This window comes from Panulirus ornatus, chromosome 29, assembly GCF_036320965.1.
Source record: "Panulirus ornatus isolate Po-2019 chromosome 29, ASM3632096v1, whole genome shotgun sequence".
NCBI classification, from domain to species: domain Eukaryota; kingdom Metazoa; phylum Arthropoda; class Malacostraca; order Decapoda; family Palinuridae; genus Panulirus; species Panulirus ornatus.
The window spans coordinates 9,889,244-9,908,197 of record NC_092252.1 but is presented as its reverse complement, the minus strand read 5'-3'; the positions used below and the strand labels follow the sequence as shown (position 1 = coordinate 9,908,197).

At 49.9% G+C, this 18,954-nt stretch overlaps 1 protein-coding gene across 1 annotated transcript in view; it reads left to right on the top strand.

Annotated features, from left to right (window-relative positions):
- Ino80 (chromatin-remodeling ATPase INO80) overlaps positions 1-18,954 on the top strand; it is a 243,752-nt gene that overhangs the window by 204,768 nt on the left and 20,030 nt on the right. The window contains exon 31 of the mRNA XM_071679441.1: positions 17,276-17,485. Coding sequence (XP_071535542.1) covers positions 17,276-17,485 — 210 coding nt within the window. The remainder of the gene's footprint in view (positions 1-17,275; positions 17,486-18,954) is intronic.

Here is an 18,954-nt window from a genome sequence, read left to right as displayed (position 1 = left end):
CCACTCGTGGAAAAGAGGAAAAAGTTGTCTTGGGTAATGATGAGACCATATCGGACCTCGAGGGGAATAAATATCCTAATGTGGAATGCCTTTTACGACGTGGAAAACCAAGGCTAGAAATGTTGAATTTTTAAAAGAAATCCTGTTGATCGGTAGTTCCCAACCTTTATGTGTCACCTACTGCTGATGGTTTCACCTCCTCTTTGTAGACCACCGTATACCATTTCTGTAAACTTTATAAGAAAAAAAAATATAAATAAGTCTTACGTGTAAGACACTATTTAGCTGAGAAAGACGAGTGGAATATAATTTCCAGCATTCTCCAATATAGAAATTGATTCCTGTTCCTCTAATAGTACTAATGAGACTAACACCACGTATGGTCTGGATGACGTTCACGTAACGTAATGTAATGCAGAGGTTCGTGTGAGGGTGGGAAGGACAGTAGCGAGAGAATGGCTAGTTGTGGGACAGTCAGCGGGAGTGTGTTGGGGAACAAGCGAATGACAGTGTTTAAAGTGTGTGAGAGAGTGTAGAGTGAATGAGAGTGACCAAATGTGGGAGAGGTGCCTAGTGAGCGTGGCAGCTTATGTGTGAGGGCGAAGATAGGCGACTCGGTGTGTGGGAAGAAGCAAACACGGCCGGGCAATTAGTTGTAAAAGGCAATGACTATGTGTGCGAGAGGCAGGAAGTGAGAGTAGCTAGGTATGTGAGAGGTAGGGAGGGAGAGTAGCTAGGTGTGTGAGACAGGGAGGAGGAGGAGGAGGGGCAAAGTGTTTGAGAGGCAAGGGAGGGAGAGTAAAGCAACAAACATGGCTGCCGACCTTGTCGTAAATTTATAGTTCCTCGTTCTTGGTAATTATGTCCTTCCTTCCGTTGTGCTCTTTGTCCTGCCGTGTGTACTCCAGCCCGGGCCTGCTGTCTCCCTCCCTCTCCTCCTCCCACCGGTCCTCTGCCTCATACCCGACGTTCTCTGGTGCCTCACCCCACCTCACTATCCTCGCTACACGCTCGGGCCCCTCCCACACCTTATAAAAGACCAACACATCATCCAATATACACATTCTGTCGTGACGCCTCTCGAACCCACGTCCCTGGAGTCACTAAGAACACATGCGCACCCCTCCACGACTGCAGCACAGATGATACTCGTCAGATGGTAATTCATCAATTCATCCCGTTCCCCCTCCCGATTCTCCATCCTCCATTCCCTCCCCACACCCAACAGGGGTAAACAGTGGTAGTACTGACACAGTGGTGTCTGCCACGTGCAGGTGGGTGCACGGGGGACAGATCGTTTTGCGCTGGTGGTGTCTGTAGAGGTTACTAGGTTAGGCAGAGCCACGAATGTTTTCTATGCGTTTCAGTGTGTTGCCTGTGGGTGTAAATACTTTATGTAACCGCGTGAGTTTAATTATAAACAGATACAAGCGATTGGAATGCAGGAAAATAATGGTCTTACGAGGGTGAGTTCCGCACGGAGGAAAAAAAAATTGTTTTCGAATTTTGCACTAGTGTTTGAACACGACGTTTCGAACCTTCAGCACGACGGCACGACCCTTGATTATGATGGCTTGGCCTTTGACATTTCCCATAAGGGTTTGGTCAAAGGCCAGGCCATCCTACCGAAGGGTCACGCCATCCTGCTCAAGAAGCTAAGGAACTCGAGAGCTTTGTAGTGTACAGTTTCCCAGCTCTACTGAAATAGGTAGATAGACCAGTGGGTATCCTTGCACTGACTGTGGGGGTCGCGTGCCTCCTCACGTTTCTTCGCTGCGCTGGGAGAGACTGACTGTACAGCGTGTGTGGTTCCTGCTGGTGGAAGTAAGGCATGGACATGGAGGAAATAATGATCCAGGATGATGGCGTATGGAAAATTACCTTACCCACCCTGTATGAACAAGACGAAAGGGTTGTGTGATGTGTGGACCATTTCATAAAAGAATCAGACTGATTAATAAAGAACTCTTTATATCAGTTCCTGGATTTCTATTTCTTCCTTTAACCATGTTTTAAAAAATTAGAGAGGAAGAATGTAGTGAATAACGGTCCTCCGAGCATGAAACTGATGTTAGCATGTGAAGATTTGAACCTGACACTCGTATTTCGGGTGTTCATAATGTTTATCTATGTACATGACACTTCACATGGGATTGAGAGGTGTTATCGGATTCCGCCTACATAGCGCTACGCCTCGAATGAATAGGTGACCATCTGCGAGAGAGTAACACAGGAGAAGAGAGAATCTTATCAGGGAATCTCTCTCTCTCTCTCTCTCTCTCTCTCTCTCTCTCTCTCTCTCTCTCTCTCTCTCTCTCTCTCTCTCTCTCTCTCTCTCTCTCGTCCTTTATTACCCTAATACCCGTCGTAGTGTTGAAGCTGCAGGAGCTTCATAAAGGGATTGTGGGGTTGTTAAGACAGTAGTAGTAATGATCAAACTGAAATACAAGATTCATATGTTCTGACCGTTTTGTGAACGAGATGTGATCCACGCCTTAGTCCGGCACGGCGTTTCGACATCTTATGCCAGGAGAACATGTGACGCGAACATAGTTTTCCTTACCTCGTGTGGCTGTCTGTATCTTTAGGGCAGACAGAACTAAACATTTGGGGCAGATACGTTGATGTGAACTCTCCTGTTTACCTACCTAATGCTTGCTTGAAGAGCTTATTCAGAAGCTGCGGTCAGGGCATTATTTCTTTTTGCTCCCTTGTGAAGAATAACAAATGGCGAATTTCTTTTGGCGTCTTGATCTTGTTAATCCTCTTGGTTGGGTGAGGGCTAGGAGACCACTGGCTAGGGATGTCTTAAAGGGTCCTACGGGAGGTCCTAAGGTTTACAGGAGGCTTATGGGAGAGGAGGCTGTACCTCCTGAATAGTGCGAGCACGTCCCAGCAGAGAACAATAGTAGAGGGTGGCCCCGTCATCTGTACGAGACGTCGCCAGCCTGACGCCCGTCCCTGTTGCCACCCTCGTGCCGCGGTGAAGGGATGAATGGAAAGGGAAAAGGTGGTATGAGGTAAAGATGATGTTAACAGTGGTGCAAGATGAATCTGGGTCAGCGGGGGAAAATGGTCGTAGGGTGGGAGACAGTTTTCTTGGTTTAAACAACGTCAAGTCAGGAGGCATTGTGGTTGAGGAGGTGTGGCCCTCAGATGGAGACAGATGGACTTGGGTAAGGAAGTGTTGCGTGGGAGAAGTGGAATTAGTTGGTGGGGGAAAATGAAGGTAAATGTTAAGGCATGGATGAAGCTGATATGTAAGAGGAAGTGAAGTTAACGGTGAAGGAGGTTGAGTGGGTGGGGTGACGGGGTTGAAGTTGATAAGTGTTGGTTTAGCTCAGCACGTTGGCCCGAAAGGTCTGGCTTGATAAACATAGATGGTAGTCACTGGTCTTTGATATCTTTAATAGTACTCAAAACTTAAGTTGGCAGGGGCTTCAATATGTCGTCTGATGGATGATTACGAACCATAAAAGTATCCCAGCTTACCCTGGAGAGGATAAGGGCGAGCAGCTAACAGCGTGGCGCGTGTTGGAGTGTCACATATCTGCTGAGACTATTTCTTAATCAACATTAGAGGTGAGCCAATATGTCCAGTCGTGACAGAGTAAACAAGTGAAAGTAACAGCGTCGACATCAGAGCGAGGCAGCCTTATAATTACGCTGTGGACTCGAGAGAGACACACTGTCCCTCCTGGGGCCCCCCTGCCAGCCGGTATGCCCGATAACATCCAACGATAACCCACCTCGATAACAGGCGTTTATTCTGTGACCCGCTCTCCTGCTGGGTCGACATCGGGAGCACCTGTCCGGGGAGCCTCGCCGGGCGTATCGGCATCATCAAGTCTCCCCTGTCTCCGGATATCGACGGCTGGAGATGAATCACATCCCGGCTGTCGCATTGTTCTCTCCGTCGCAGCCTCTTTCAGCGCCCACGCCCTTGCCTAAGACAACCACGCCCACACTGAACACACAACACTCGGGCCTCCTTCTGTATCTAAGTTACGCTCACGCCCACGTTTCATACCCTCGTCTCAGACATACCCCAGCGCACGTGTTTTGAATACCAGACATGTTTCCCTCCCCGCTCCTCACCCTCACCCGCGCCTACTTCTCAGACATTCATGCACACAGTTACACTTCAGATTACTGTACACCTCTCCACATATTTGTGCCAGACACACATGTGTCCGTACATCGGGCAACTTTGCACTTGTTTCAGCCCTCACTCGAACCCACGTCCACACTCGCGCTTACAACACCCACCTCAATCACTCAGTTTACCTCCACCTCAGACACCTACGTCTCACGCTCCATAACGCACGCCCAGACTTACGAGTCAACACACACAAATACGACCACTCGCGCATGTGTGTCTTTACCAACCACACACGCACGCAGCCAGGCTCACGCCTCACACACCTTCGCTTCACGATCGTGATAACTCTTTATTTATTTTAAAACATATGTCCACAACGGGTTTAATGTGTCGGCCGAGAGGGAAGGTGGCTTAGATTTGGGGGGTCTTGGAATGATGAGCACAAGAAGAAAGGGACGACGTGGATGATGATGAGGGGATAATGGGTAGAAGGAAGAGGAGGGATGTTGTATAGGTGTTACGAGGAATAGTGAAGGGTAGAGGGAAGAGGAGAAATGTGTGAAGAGGATTTTAACGGGGATGATAAGCAAGAGGGTAGGTGGGTGAGTGATATTGTGGATGGTAAGGGGAAGGCATGGGTTGATAATGGGTTAGTGTTGGGGATAGGAGCCTGCAGAACGAGTAGGGTGGAAGAGACATCTTGAAAGGGTCTGCAATAGTCTTTATTAATAAGGCACTAGATATGCATCCGGCAAGCCATGCAACACCCTAAGAAAAACCCACACCATACACTGATATACTCTGTAACTCTTTCCATGTTTAAACTGTAACTTCTGCCCCTAACAACCAGTTACAGCCGCTTCCAGGTTGCTCAGTCCTCCTAGGCTTTTCGGTGTACGTCAGGACCATCATCAGATCTTTCAGCAATCGCTCCACATCCTCAGCCTGGTCTTCCTCCCTCCCTATCGTCCACAAATCAGTGTCTCTAAGGAAAGGTGCGGAGGAGGGCATGGAAAATCATCCCAGGACCCTCTTATACCACCTGTCAGGAGAAATTAAAACACACTAGTCCTCTCAATTATCACCAGTCATCACTTAGACTTCATTCGGCAGTGCCAGGTGAAGCAACTGCATCCACTCCCTCCTCCGTCACCCCCTGCAACCAAGGGTCCCTCGTTCCTGCGGTGTAGTCCGACACTTCAGTTGCATCAAACCCGTGCGTGTCTGAACGTACCAGTCCAAGAACAGCACATCCTAACCATTGTATATATCTTCAATAATTATCACTAGGCTCTGTAAGCGGCGCCTCCTTGGTTTACGATAGCGTGGAGTCCCGTCCTTACAATGTAGTGGCTGTCCTGCGGCCCGTGTCTAGGTTTATGGCGGCGCCCCTCCCCCCACACTTCTTTTCCTTCCTTTAGCACCGATCATATACATGTTTTATAATATGGAGCAGCGCCCATAAACCCCCGGTGGCAGTAAACTTACACCCTACAAGATCACTGTAGGGTTGGACGCCATCCTACAAGATCAGTGTAGGGTTGGACGCCATCCTACAAGATCAGTGTAGAGTTGGACGCCGTCCTACGAAAGCACTGTAGGGTTGGACGCCATCCTACCCCGTTTCAAGGCACTTTCCCATGGTCGTCAGCTTTGGGAGGTGGGGGTCAACTGGCAGACTAGGGGAGTCACAGCAGAGCTCGCGTGTGACGTGGCCGCCTCACTAAACAAATTGCTACGCTCTGCACTGCCTTTCGTCTTTTATTGCTTTGATTAATCTTATAATGTCCGTGCCCGGCTCGGGTATTCTTGTCTCATCTCAGCGGTGGTAGTTCTACCTCCTGGCATGGCTTTTGTATCGTTTCTTTCCCGTCATCTCGTCGTTTAAATGTTCATCTGTGTGTGTGTGTGTGTGTGTGTGTGTGTGTGTGTGTGTGTGTCGGTGGTAGCAGGGAAGGTGTAAGAGGTGGGAGTAGACAGTAGGCTCATATTGGGTGACGGTAGGGTGGAGGCGCAAAGGTGGCGTATAGTAGAAAGTAGGGTCGCAAGGGGCGGCAGTAAAGCGGAGGATTACAAGCAGCGGCAGTAGAGGGCAGGAGCAGAAGGGGTGGGAGACTCTTCTACCTGAAGCAACTTGTGGTGGGCATCACAACCCACACTTCAATAGTAACTACTGCCCCTCTATCCTAGCAAGGACTCCATTACCCTAGTGCAAGTCTTCCGTCCACTCGATAAAGCTCTCTCGATTAGACCTGTGCTGTAGCGGTTACCCCTGCGTCTTTTATAGCCACTTCCCCTCTGTTGTAGTGGTGGCGTATCGTTTCAGTAATCCTGGCCAAGCCGTCATTACTCGCGTAGTGGACGGTCACTCCAGTGGAGCTGCTTCTACAACTGCCCTCGTTAAGCCGCTGGTACTCCAGTTGGAGGTATCCCTCTAGCCGTCCAAGAACAGTCGCCCCTCTTGCTAACGTTACTCTAAGCTAGGCTTCTAACTTGCCTAGATCGCCACCACTCCAGTCCGGTTACCAATTCAGATGCCTTAGGCCTCGTTGGGGCTGTTCCAATGCGGCAGGGTTGTTAAGGAGGGTAGCGGGGAGGTGGTGACGTGCAGTGGTGGGCGGCGCACCAGACACTGCCAGTTGGAAGACTGTGTCAGGGCGACCTGAAGGTCACCCGCCGCCATCACCACATTAAAGTGTGCAATAACCAGTATTAGTTTCCTTGCCTGCAGTCGTCCTGCTGAGTTTTATTACCCGTGAAATAGGGAGGTGTAGGCCCTGTCTGACCCCCGCGGCTCTTATCGTAGATTCACTAGACGGATTGCCCTTCGTACTCTACAGGATATATGGTTGTGAGCAGACCTGTGTTTTAATGGCCGTAAATATATGTGATGTACAGAGCCTGCTGGAGGCCAGGGCCTCGGCCAGTGCCCCGCCGTTGCACCCTCCCTCCACAGACCTTTGCAGGCAGTTATTTGTATGAGAAAATTGAGGTTGCACCAATCAGGTATCATATCCTGTCAACCAGCATCGCCTCCCCTCCCTCACTGGCATTCAGTCCACAAACGCGCATTCTCTCCAGCTCACACACAACACACGACAACATGCAACTCACACGACTCTTTATTCGTAAGTCTGAATTTTCCTGCGATGTGCGATACGCGCAAGCCCTGCTTAATGGCAGATTTGCGTCGTATGTAGTCAGGTAGGTACTCCCTCACTCGATCCATTGACGGGTCAACATCTCTCCCTTTCCTCCCATTCTTTGACCTGTTCCCATTCCGGATCAGAATCCAGGCATCATCTTCCTTCAAGACTCGTTCAACCGTCACGTCAGGAGGTGCTCATGGTGTCACTTCGACAGACCACCACAAGGCACCATTGGCTGGCTGTTGCTGTCAGGTATTTCCGTAATGTTATATATTTTGATTTTGTGAATATTTACGGTCAACATGACCCCGAGCTGAAATGATTATGAATATGCTGCGGGACCTTGTAGGACAGCTGAGTAGAGCCAGATGTACACTAAGTAACGTATTTAAGACTCAGGAACGTCATGAGAAGGAGGCATTCCAACATCTCGAAGGAAAGAAACCGTCATCCACAGCTATACTGGACCAGTGTTAAATCGTGTTGAAAGCCCGAGTCAGGATATTATTGTTGATGGTCCGAAGTTGGGACACGCGCCTCCCCTGCCACACACACTTGGTGTGCGGGCTGCTGGTATGCTGCCGTCCTGACCTCTTACTGCCAGTGGTTGTGACAGGCCTGGTGGCTGTCACCCACTGGTGGTCGTGACAAGACCTGAAGACGGTGAAGGGTTGGTGTTAGGCACATGGCAGAGCCTCTGACGCTACAACTACAGTAGTCACGAACCATTTCCTCTTGGTTTATATAGGGACTGTGACGCCAGCAAAGCTGAAAGGTTGTAGCACCGACGAACACTATCACTCATACAGTAACTTATTCATTACTCATCTTGAAACAAAGAAACAAACAAAGAAAACACTGTGACTATCCTGAGTAGAGTGAGTTATGACTTGGGTGAATCAGTGAGTTAAGTAACAGGAGGGAGAAGCTTGCCTCACGTGGGGTGAGGATTGGCCGCCCCATGATGCTCCCGTTATACTGCTGGTGTTTCAGTACTTCGATCACGTTTCTTACTGCTGAGGAAGGTGGGTGTCTTTCCTGCGGGAGGCAAGGGGATTACCCTGTGGTTGAACAGTGATAGAGTGATCAACTATTTAGCGTGTACGGAAGATGCAGCAGTGGCGGCGCACCTGGGCCGGCGTGCGTGTTGGCCCCCGGGGGTCCGACCGAGCAGATTATGGACCGCAGCAGTTGGGATGGTAAACAAACAGGTGAATCAGGTCACCTGCGGGTGTGGTAAGGGGAGGCTCACCTGGCCAGCGGGTACCAGTGTCTGGGAACACAGACTCTACCCCTCGTGCCTCCCCTCGTATAGTTTCCTTATGGTGGTGCGGTTAATTAGTGTCATAAAATATCGTGGCCTGGGGAGGCGGGGTGCGGCCCGGGGGATCACGGCACAGCAGTTGTATGTTGTATGTCAGTAAACCGACCCATCCTGGTAGGGTGATGCTCAGGCAAGTTGGTCTGGGTGGGCAGGCCAGTGGTTGTAGTAGAAAGGGAGATTGTATGTGGACGTTTGTCATGTAGTGAGGGAAGAATACAGCGACCACTACAACAACCGGGAGGGGAATAGTGGAGTAAGATGTGGTGGGTGTTGTGTAGGGCCTGCAAGAGAGAGAGAGAGGGGAGTGATGATACTGTGAGGGGGGTTGATGGAGACGATCGCAGAGGCGTTGTGATTATACAAGAAGCACGACTCGCCTGTGGGAGTAATGTCCTCATATAAGAATACGCTTCGCTGGCTGAATGGATGAATGTGTCTAGACGGCCATTGTGGGAAAGAAAGACGCCGCGGCGCCAGGCCTACCACTGCCCCCGGGTTCTGGACTGCTGCACGTGTAGGCGCCGGTTCATGGTCGGCAATTAAACAGTTAACGCCCCCGGTCATAAATTTCACAGTGTGACGGTATTGTCTTACGATGGTACATTGATGTATGTACCTTGTCTGCCATGTGACGAGGAAGGAAACACATTTATTTTCTATAGCAGGATGGTCGTCGCTGTTATCGTTATATTGATTGGTTCTGTCGTCTTTGTCACCGTCTATACCCGCACTCTTCAGTTTAGAAGTCTGCGGAGGAAACTTGACACAGCTGTTTGTAGAACGTTGGTTCAACTTTAGGTGTGACCAACCTTCACCGCACACTACGTCTTCCCACGAAAATAGCTGAAGTATGTTTCTCGTCATCTACCAAAGGCACAACACACGATCTATAGATTAGGAGCAGCCTTTCAGGTGATTCTTTCCTTCCTCTGTCAGAAAGAGCCTCGTGGGACCTTGCCATCTCCCACTTTCTGCAGCAGCCACAATAGCCTGGCCATACCATCTTTCTTCCGAAGGACAATTTGGCCAGGACAACCGCCGTACACTTTCTAAACTTAGGAACCTCTGCAAATCACCACCTTCTGCCGCTCGGCAGTAAAGCCACGGTACCTCATTAATTCCTTCTCTCTTCAGCTACACAATGGGACTCCTGTCCTGCTTTCCTACATCACCTTAGCGCACCTCTTATCTAATCCTGCACCACTTACCCAGTGAAACGCGCTGTGTTGTTACTCGCGTGTCAGTACCCTTCTTTCAGTCCTCACCATCACCAGAGAACTTTAGACTCATGAAAATGCCCGCTAAACATCTATCCAGTTAATTTCGTACTTGATGTCCTCTGCATAATACAGTCTTCCACTACACCTTCCCATATTTCCTCATCCACTTTCCTCCTACAGTTGTATTTCATAACCTACCCATTATCTTCCCAACATCACGTCGCCCACAACACCTCCACATCGTGCACAGGAAATATCCCATGACATGTTTCCCTCGACGCCTTTCCCAGTACATCGTTAGAGACGAGATAATCGGCTAGACTCGTGCCACCTCACAATATTGACTGTTGTCCAAAATGAGTCGTCGCGTGCTGTTAGAATCGCGTCATTTGGGTCAACTTTTGTCCCAGCGCCGCCGCATGTGACCCTCCGTGACCTTGCGTGCCACTGCACCCAATTAGTCAATACAGAAGTTGGGTGTGTGGCTCCCCTTTCCCACCCTCATCCCTTTTCATACCTCCCTCTCCTTCACAGGTATCCTCACTCGTCATTTTCCCTGTATTGTCTTTATATTTCACTCTAAATCTTCCTCATCTTCCCCTATATACTGTCGCATTGTCTTACCTTTTCATTCCATCGTACACCCTTTCCTTAAGCTTTCTCGTTTTTTCTTTTCAAACTCTGCTCTTTCTTTACCTCCTCTCGTCACCATGTCTCTTTCCCCTCCATCACTTGCCTGCAATCTTTACTTTCCCCATACCTCCCTCACTTTTCCTCTCTCCATTTCTGTCTCCCCTCCCTCGTCCCTTCTCCACCCTCACCTCCCCTCCTCGCCTCACTCGTTCCTCATCCCAGAGCCGTAAATCAGGGTGGGCGCGTCATGTCAGTGGTGGGGGTAGGGGGACTTGCACAGGTAAATCGGTCCGTGGTGGTGTGTGAGGCACGGGCGGTGGCCAGGTGTTGGCAACACAGGTGACAGTGTGGCCCAGGTGTGGTCTGGGGGCGTGGCCCCTCTGGGTGTGGTACACCGGGCGGATCTGTAAACTGATTTGTTACAACAGTTTTATGAAGGGGAAATGCGATGTAAGGTATAGACGTGGGTGCGTTGCCGTGTATGAACGAGGATGCGTTGCCGTGGACGTGGTGACCTGGGCGTGGCTGGAGGCGGACTCCATTCCAGTACTGTAAAGGAAGCTTTTTCCCTGCTTTGATTGGTGGGCGAGGAAATCACATTAATTACAAAGGGGCCGAGGCATTGTTCTACCCCATACTGTAAAAGGTTTCCATGATGTAAATGAATGAAACCCCCTCCCCATGCCAACACGAGGGACCGCCAGGTGTGGGGTAATGTTACCCAGTACTCAGTCAGTAAGCATATTCGGGGAAATACGAGTCTGTGAGGTGAATATTATATGTATATAAAACCACCATAAGATGAATTCTATTTTGTGGCTAGACTGGTCCATCCCACAACTCTATCTTGCTGAGGTTTTTATTCCGAATAAAAATCGGAAGATCTTAGCCCTTGCAGAATCCAGTAATGCTGTTCAGATATTGACAAAGTTGTCTTTATCAGAGAGACGTTATTTTTGACTGTGTAGACACTTAACCCTCGAGCGAGTCACCTTCTCGTGACAGGTGAGTGGCTGGCTGGGCGGTGCTTCGAGTCGTCTGGCAGGTTCTCACTCAAGACGACGGATTCTTCCTGAAATATTTGGGAATATTCCTCAAGTAATGATGACTACAGAACATCCCGCCGCACACCACGGGCGGCTGTAGTGTCAGAGGTCCACAACCCTCGATGCCCCTCCCTCAAACGTTGGTCTTATTTCTTATCTACAGGATAGAACGTTCCACAAACGTTTTCTTGTGTGGGTCCCACACCGGCGGTGGGTTTTGATAGCGACCGGTGCCAGACAGGACAGAAGACTGGACTTCACGATTCATTATGATCTGTTCCTCCGTGGGTTTAACATCGTAAATAGACTCGCTCGTTGAGCCAGTCTTGGGAGAGTAGTTCTTCCCCGAGCCATAAGATTGCCGTAAAGTATTAGCATTTCATTATCGAGTATTCTACAGAGGCTGTGGTTCCCTTCCTCAGACGGGATGGTGCTGCTAGAGTTATACAGGTTCTGCGAAGATGTCTCATGTGCGGGTGATGATGGACGAACGGTCACACTCTCTCGCTCTCTCTCATGGCTCTGAGGCACCGAGGGAACCGTGTTCCCTGCTAGTGTTACCGTCCTGAATGTGTTTTGTAGTTTGTCTCGGCAGTATGTTGGGCTGGTGGTCATGGAGGACTGTGGGCGGGAAGCACCGCAGCTCGACGTGGGTAGCTGGTTGAACGGTGCAGGTGAGAGCAGTGATGATGGGTGCGGCGGCTCGCCACCAGAAATTTATTGCTGTTTTATTGCGTGTATCGATGTTTAAATGAGGAGCGTGAGGGGAAGTATTGGGTAGATGGCCTGGCTGGTGGGTGGGTGTAGATACGACACTATCATACCGCTGTGTCATCCCCTCACGCACGCCCGGTGTCCGACGCGGACGGGGATGTAGGAAGCTTCGGAAGTACACTGTATGTGTACCGCCGTGTGGAAGCAGAGGGAGTACTAGCTTGCTTGCCTGTGTATAACGGGAACTATGTGTGTGTGTGTCTTACATTGGAGTACACACACACACACACACACACAAGTGAATTAGCATTTAAAGGGTCATTAATAAAGCCAAGGGATCTAGGGTTACTGAACGAGATATAAGGATATGCCAGGAACTCAACGTGTGTGTGTAAATATTTCAAAACCACGCGTCTCCCACCAGTCTATACCGTTCGGTACTCAACGGCGAGAGTCAGGGTGCAACAATTAACCAGGCTTCAAGCGACGCACATCCTCGGTAATTTTCCTGTTACGGGCTGACACCGTGCATGGTGTGGTGGGGCAGCTCTAGGAGCCACGGCACGCACCAACAGCCGCTAACCAACATCTATTACTAAACTGTTGAGCTGGTTACAAAGGTGACTCATCTGCCTCGTCCAGAGCAGACTTGGGTGGCACAGCTGCCGTGTATTGCCTTGTCATATCCTTTTTTGTTGAGGCACACACACACACACACACACACACACACACACACACACACACACACGAGTTGCCGTATTGCTCGTTTGTGTGCAGAACCTCAGATTAAGAAGTATTGAAATTTGGTTTAGCGATGATATATAATCAGAATTTTTAACCCATGTTTGGTAAAGTGGTTATAAATGAAGCGTCTGGCATAATGGTGGTCATTTACTGTACTGATTTTTATGGATCGTCGGTGAATCTTTCTTTCTCATGAAGAAGCGTTAGTCTTGCTCATGCTGACGGTCAAGGCTGCATCCACGTCAGAGGCTGACATTCGTGTGTGCAGTGATTACCCGATGCTGGGCTTCAGGTTCCCTGCGCCCACACGCCACCTCACTAGTGCTCCAACAGTGAGGGGAGGGAGGAGGCACATCACTCTCCAACTGTGAGGGGAGGATGGCTGGGTTGGTGAGTCATGTCACCGGCTGACTTTGAGGGGAGGAGGGAGGAGGACCGCCTCATTCTGCAACAGTGAGGAAGAGAGGGGCATGTCAGTGGTCAGCTTTGAGGGAGGGAATGAGTACCACATCAGTGGTCAGCCGGGAGGATGGACCACGTCAGTGTCAACCTAATGGGGAGGAGAGTCAGTTCTTGTCAGGTGGGAGGGCCACTGGGATCCTACCGTGTACAGTACAGTATTAAACTCTTAAGTAAGACGGACTCGGTAAATCAGTGTTGAATTTCACTTACAAAGGATCCGGAAGGTTCTTGTGTAACCGCACCCACCCACCCCCAAGCTCCCTCAATGACCTGTCGTTGCAAAACGGGGTCATGGCATTCCCCCCCTCCTCCTCCTCCCGCCCTTCATCGTTGCCCTCGAGTTCAAGTTGTGCAAATTATGTTGGTTTTATGTTGCCCATCGCTTACTCTCTTTGTTGTAGACAGATGCTGGGAGTTATATAGCTGCCATTTATTTGTGTATCTGTCGACGTATTGTTGTTGATCTGTTGAAATTAATTTTGTCATATTAACTGAACTCCCGTGGTCAACTTTTCCCTCCAGTTCACGTGTGTGATCTTCCACTCGGTCTCCTTGTGCCGAGTCTCTTTCTCTGCGGCGTCCCTCTCCCGTCCGCCCTCCCACCGACTCCCGTCCCCTCTCTTCCCCTCCCTCCGGTCGGTTATTTTAGGTAATCCTTTGACAAACCGCGTCTCTGCATGACACACCACGTCCAATCAAGGTAAAAGCCCGTCGGTGGAGGCAGGAGGAGGGAAAGGGGAGGGTTGTGCCTGCTGGAGATGGTTCAGCCTTATTAAGGGGGCAGGAGAATAAAAGGGGTAGTTATTGCAGGGAGAGAATAATGAAAGAGATTATTACATGGACCAGGCTACACACTCCTGACTAGGGCAAGAACGTCCTACCATATATATTGGTTAATCTGGTGGAGACCATTGCATCTGTCTCGTGTAATTGTTAATCTAATTGTGGTACCACGACTGCTTGACAGGTGATGTGGTAGGGCATGTGGGTCCTCTGTACATCCGTTGATTGGTGATATATTCCACAATTGTAAGAAAGAGTAGCGGAGGCAGAAATGCCTTTCCCCAGAGTAGGTTCCCCTTGACTCATTGAACGTAGGTCCAGTGAGGTAGTGTACCCCAGCAGGTAGGTCCAGGGAAGCTGTGTACCCCAGCGGGTAGGTCCAGGGAAGCTGTGTACCCCAGCACGTAGATCCAAGTAGGTATAGTACCACAGCTAGGTTCATAGAGGCAATGTACCCCTGCAGGTAGGTCCATGGAGGCAGTGTACCCCAACAGCTAGGTCCAGGGAGGCATTGTACCCCAGCAGGTAGGTCCAGGAAGCATGGAGGTAATATAACCCAGCCTGGACCTCAGCGTCGGGTTGTCGTGTCTCATAACTCGTGGTGGTTTACGGTGACCCCGCGATATTTTCCACTGCTTGTGGTACCTTGCTTTGTGTTTACTGTTGCTGGGATTAATTACGTCTTTTGTCCTACGTTGTTTTATTGATGTCGTGTTTGCAGTTCTCGGGAAGTTTGAAACCGGTGTTCAACCAAGTGGTGTAATGTGTTCGCTGAATGACGGTACATTACCCTGGTTTATGAGTTATGGTAGACACATCAGTGTGTGTGTGTGTGTGTGTGTGTGTGTGTGTGTGTACTGTACTGGGAGGGAGTTCACCCGTGCTTCCTCGTGTCCTCTGTCATGGTAGTTAGTCCTCTGGTTGCTGTCCACATTCACTATCTCGAAGCCAAGTTTATTTCATTTATTTCTAAACATTCCATAAAAGGATTGCTGAATCATTTCTCTGATTTTTTTTTAGCTTAATTTCATGGTATGGTCTCTGTTCTGTCCTTGTATCCTTCGAAGAACTTTTCAGTCTGCGTCATCAGACCGTTTTGATAACTTAAAAGTTGTAATAATGTCACCCCTTACTTTTCTCTCTTCCTTGGTGGACAGATTTAAGTCATTTAAGTCTTTGCGTGTAACGTTACTCTCATGGCGTCCCCATCTCTTGAACAAGACAGTTTGCGTGAGATAGAGTGATCCCGGTGTACGGTCACAGGACACAGCTGGTGTACAGAACACTCTAGTCTTCCAGAAAGTTTCTGAAGGCGATTTTTCCTTAAACGTACACAGTGGATGAGAGGTGGATGTAAAGAGTTCGTGGAGCATGGCGGAAATATGCTTATGAATTGGTTGAGGGTCTGAGCTGAGGCAGCGGTCAACAGAGGAGTTTCATTTCAGCGTGAAGTGAGTGTGCGATGGCGTGTAGTGTGAGTACGTCGCCGTAGGGGAGTGGAACAAGAAGAGGAGGAGTAGAGTGATGACTGCGAGGACTGTCATTTGTAGTGCGTGTGTGTGTTCGGTTTTAGCGTAAGATGAAGGTGTGAAGCTAAGGTTGTGTGAGCGTATGTTCGTATACTAATGTGTTCCCTGTCTGTATTATGGTCAGAGTGTGATCTGGACGAAGGTGAGAACTGTATTGAAAGCGCTTGTGATAGTGTAGCGTGAGAGAATTGTGGAGATGCGACAAGATGCGGAAGGTTAGGATTCTAGTGTGATGGTGTACCTTGAGTGTGAAGATGCAGTAGGTAGCGGAGTGTTAGGGATGTAGCGTGAGGGGAGTATGAGGGTGTAGCGTATAACCGGAGGGCAGAGGGAGCCTCGCCAGGCAGTAGGACAATAGCAGTCTGGGCCACAGTGGTCTTCTCTTTTGTCCTCCAGCACGGCACGTGTCCTACCTCACGCACTCCCTCCCCCACACACACGCCCCCACCTACATCACCCCCTCCCTGCAACACCTGCACCCCCCCACAACTCCTCCACGACCCATAAAACATACACTCCACATACACCACCAAAAACATATCCCTCCCTCCCGCCACAGAACCACCTCTGCAATACCTCTTGTCTCCCTCCACATTCACTAAACCTCCACCCTCACACGCCCACTCCTCCCCGCACACGCCCTCGTGAAAAAAGGATATTACATAAGTTACGAAGATAGAAAATGAATGTATTACTGAGACTCGCCATCTTTTCTTCTTCACTTCAGTAGAAACGAGTAGATGTGATGAAGTTAAAGACAAGGTGTAATACAAATGTAGGCAGATTTTTTGATGAGTTTAGAGAACATAGCAATGTTTTATCATATGTCATTGTCGAAGCAATGACCATCAATAATACACTTCATTGCTATTGGACAAATACCTCAGTTATATCACTTATTAGTAAGGCATCTCTGGTCCGTGTTACACCCGTCGAGTTAAGAAGAATTATGCATATTTTTTTCTTTGCAGAGTAGTGGAGGACAACCTTATTGCCTAAGGGTATCCAGCGACTGTATTAGAATGTGTTTTTCGTCTTTTGCAGCGAAATTACCGTGTCGAGATATTCTTCTCTTTGATATCTGATGTTTCTTATTGTCATTTCTCATGCCGGAGGTTGAGGAGGAGCCCTGTGCTCCACTATCATGTTTCTGTTGGTAGAATGCAGACATCTAGGTTACTGTCCCAGTGCTCCAGCTGATAACCTATAGTCCTAGACCACCATCAGAAGTCGCTCATCCTTTCCCACGACACCACTCGTACACACGCCCACCCTCCTCATACACGCCTGCCTCTCCACATACAAACTCCCGAGCTTTTCCCATATACTTTAATCCTTGACCTACACACACACACACACACACACACACACACTGACCCCTCTCAGTATACTGACCCCAGCCCACACACACTGACCCATTCATGACACTACCCCTTCCCCAAACACCTTGGCCCCTTCTCCCCTCCTGGCACCTCTCCAAACACCACGACCCGTGCCTGCATGGGTCATGGTAGAGGGCCAGCTGTCTTGATGATGTCCAGCGCAGTAACCAGCTTATTCCTCCCACAGTGTCGTCGTCAGGCAGCCTCGGCGTGGTGGGTGGCAGCGGCGTCACCTCGGCACCACCCGTCAGGGGCCAAAGGAAGCGCGGCCGTCCCAAGGGCTCGGGTCTCAGAGGTCGACTCTCCAGGGCCACGGAGGCCGCAGCAGTTGCCTCTGCCGCAGCAGCCGTCGCGGCCTCTTCAGCTGCAGCCATGGTGTCCTCCGCTGGGTCGCCAGGTGAGTGTGTGCGCCTCCCGTCTCCTGCGGGAGTAAGGAAGGGTCATGGTCCGGTCCTTGGTAGTCATCATCATCATCATCATCATCACATGAGGGATACCTTTTCATAAGTCGTCGTCATTGCATGACTCTTCCATAACAAATAGTCATCATATTACCTTTTCAGCTCATTGTCGTCACGATCATCGTCTCTCTAATTCATCATCATCATCATCATCACATGTTCTCTGCACCATCAAGTGGTGCTTCGATGGCTCAGTTAGAGTGAGGGCGGCCAGGTAGTGGTGTGGGTGGCCAGGTGGTGTTGTAGATGACTAGGCGGCGCTATGGTCGGCCAGGTGTTAGTGTGGACGGCCAGGGACACTGGAGGTGAAGAGGTTTTAATATGTAGGTCCAGGTTAGTCTCGGGGTCGGCTTGGGAGTGAAGGCAGCAACGTGAGCGGATAGGTGGGCGGCCGGGCGGTAAATAAGAGGCAGGTGGTAGTATAGGTCGCTTTGCAGTAGTCACAGGGGTTACCCACGCCAGGCCTCGCCTGGTTTCTCTTGGGTTCCCCCGAGTTCACTTGGCTAACCCTGGGTCAACTGGGTACGCCGCCTCACCTGTCAAAAGCCCGCTGATACACTGGACCCATTACCGGAAAATGAGGGTCATGCGTCCCACTCGTGTGTTAACTCATGCTGCAGGAACGCCACTCACCCCGCCCCCTTCAGACCCCGATATCGGCCACGGCCGGACAGCCCGCACGTCTCTCTCAGCAGCGGGTACCGATTAACCCCATGATCATGACAGCGCGATCCTTGGGTACGATGGCCTTGGCCTTTGACCCGCCCCTTTTGGATCAAGTCAGAGGCCGCCAAGTCCATCATACCTAAGGGTCATACAGTTTTGCTCAAGGGTCGCACTTTCTTGCTCAAGGTGTTAATCGGTCCTGCTGCTTGGACAGGAGTGTGAACACGGTGGCTGGGCTGCTCTGCCGTGGCAGAGGTCGGGAACTAGAGAGTGTGGGTAGAGGTGCGAAGCGTTGCCGTTGTGTTTCACGGTAAACACCACCAGGACGACCTGTTGACATGGCTCTGGTCTAAAATCGTACCACTCCATGACCGATCATCACACCTTCACTAAGTCATCACGTATGGTGCTGGTGTACGTGTGTATATTGTTAACGGGTTCACCCCAGTTGTTATAACTACTGTGTGTTTATTATGTGTTTCATCATTACGAAAGTATGAGCTCCTCTCCTTGCATGAGAGCAGCAGTGAACGTCTGGAAGGTTGGTCGACATCTGGTCCAGGTTGATACAAAGAGGTCTTCTCCTTGGGAATGTATAACACGAGGAGGAACCCGGGCTGGGGTCTGTCTGTCAACATTTTCGATGTTTTTTTTTTTTTTATCATTTAGAAGATTGATGCCAGGAGACGTGATGAGTTGCCAGTGTTGACTAAGGTGGCGAGTCTCAGCCTGGTCGTAT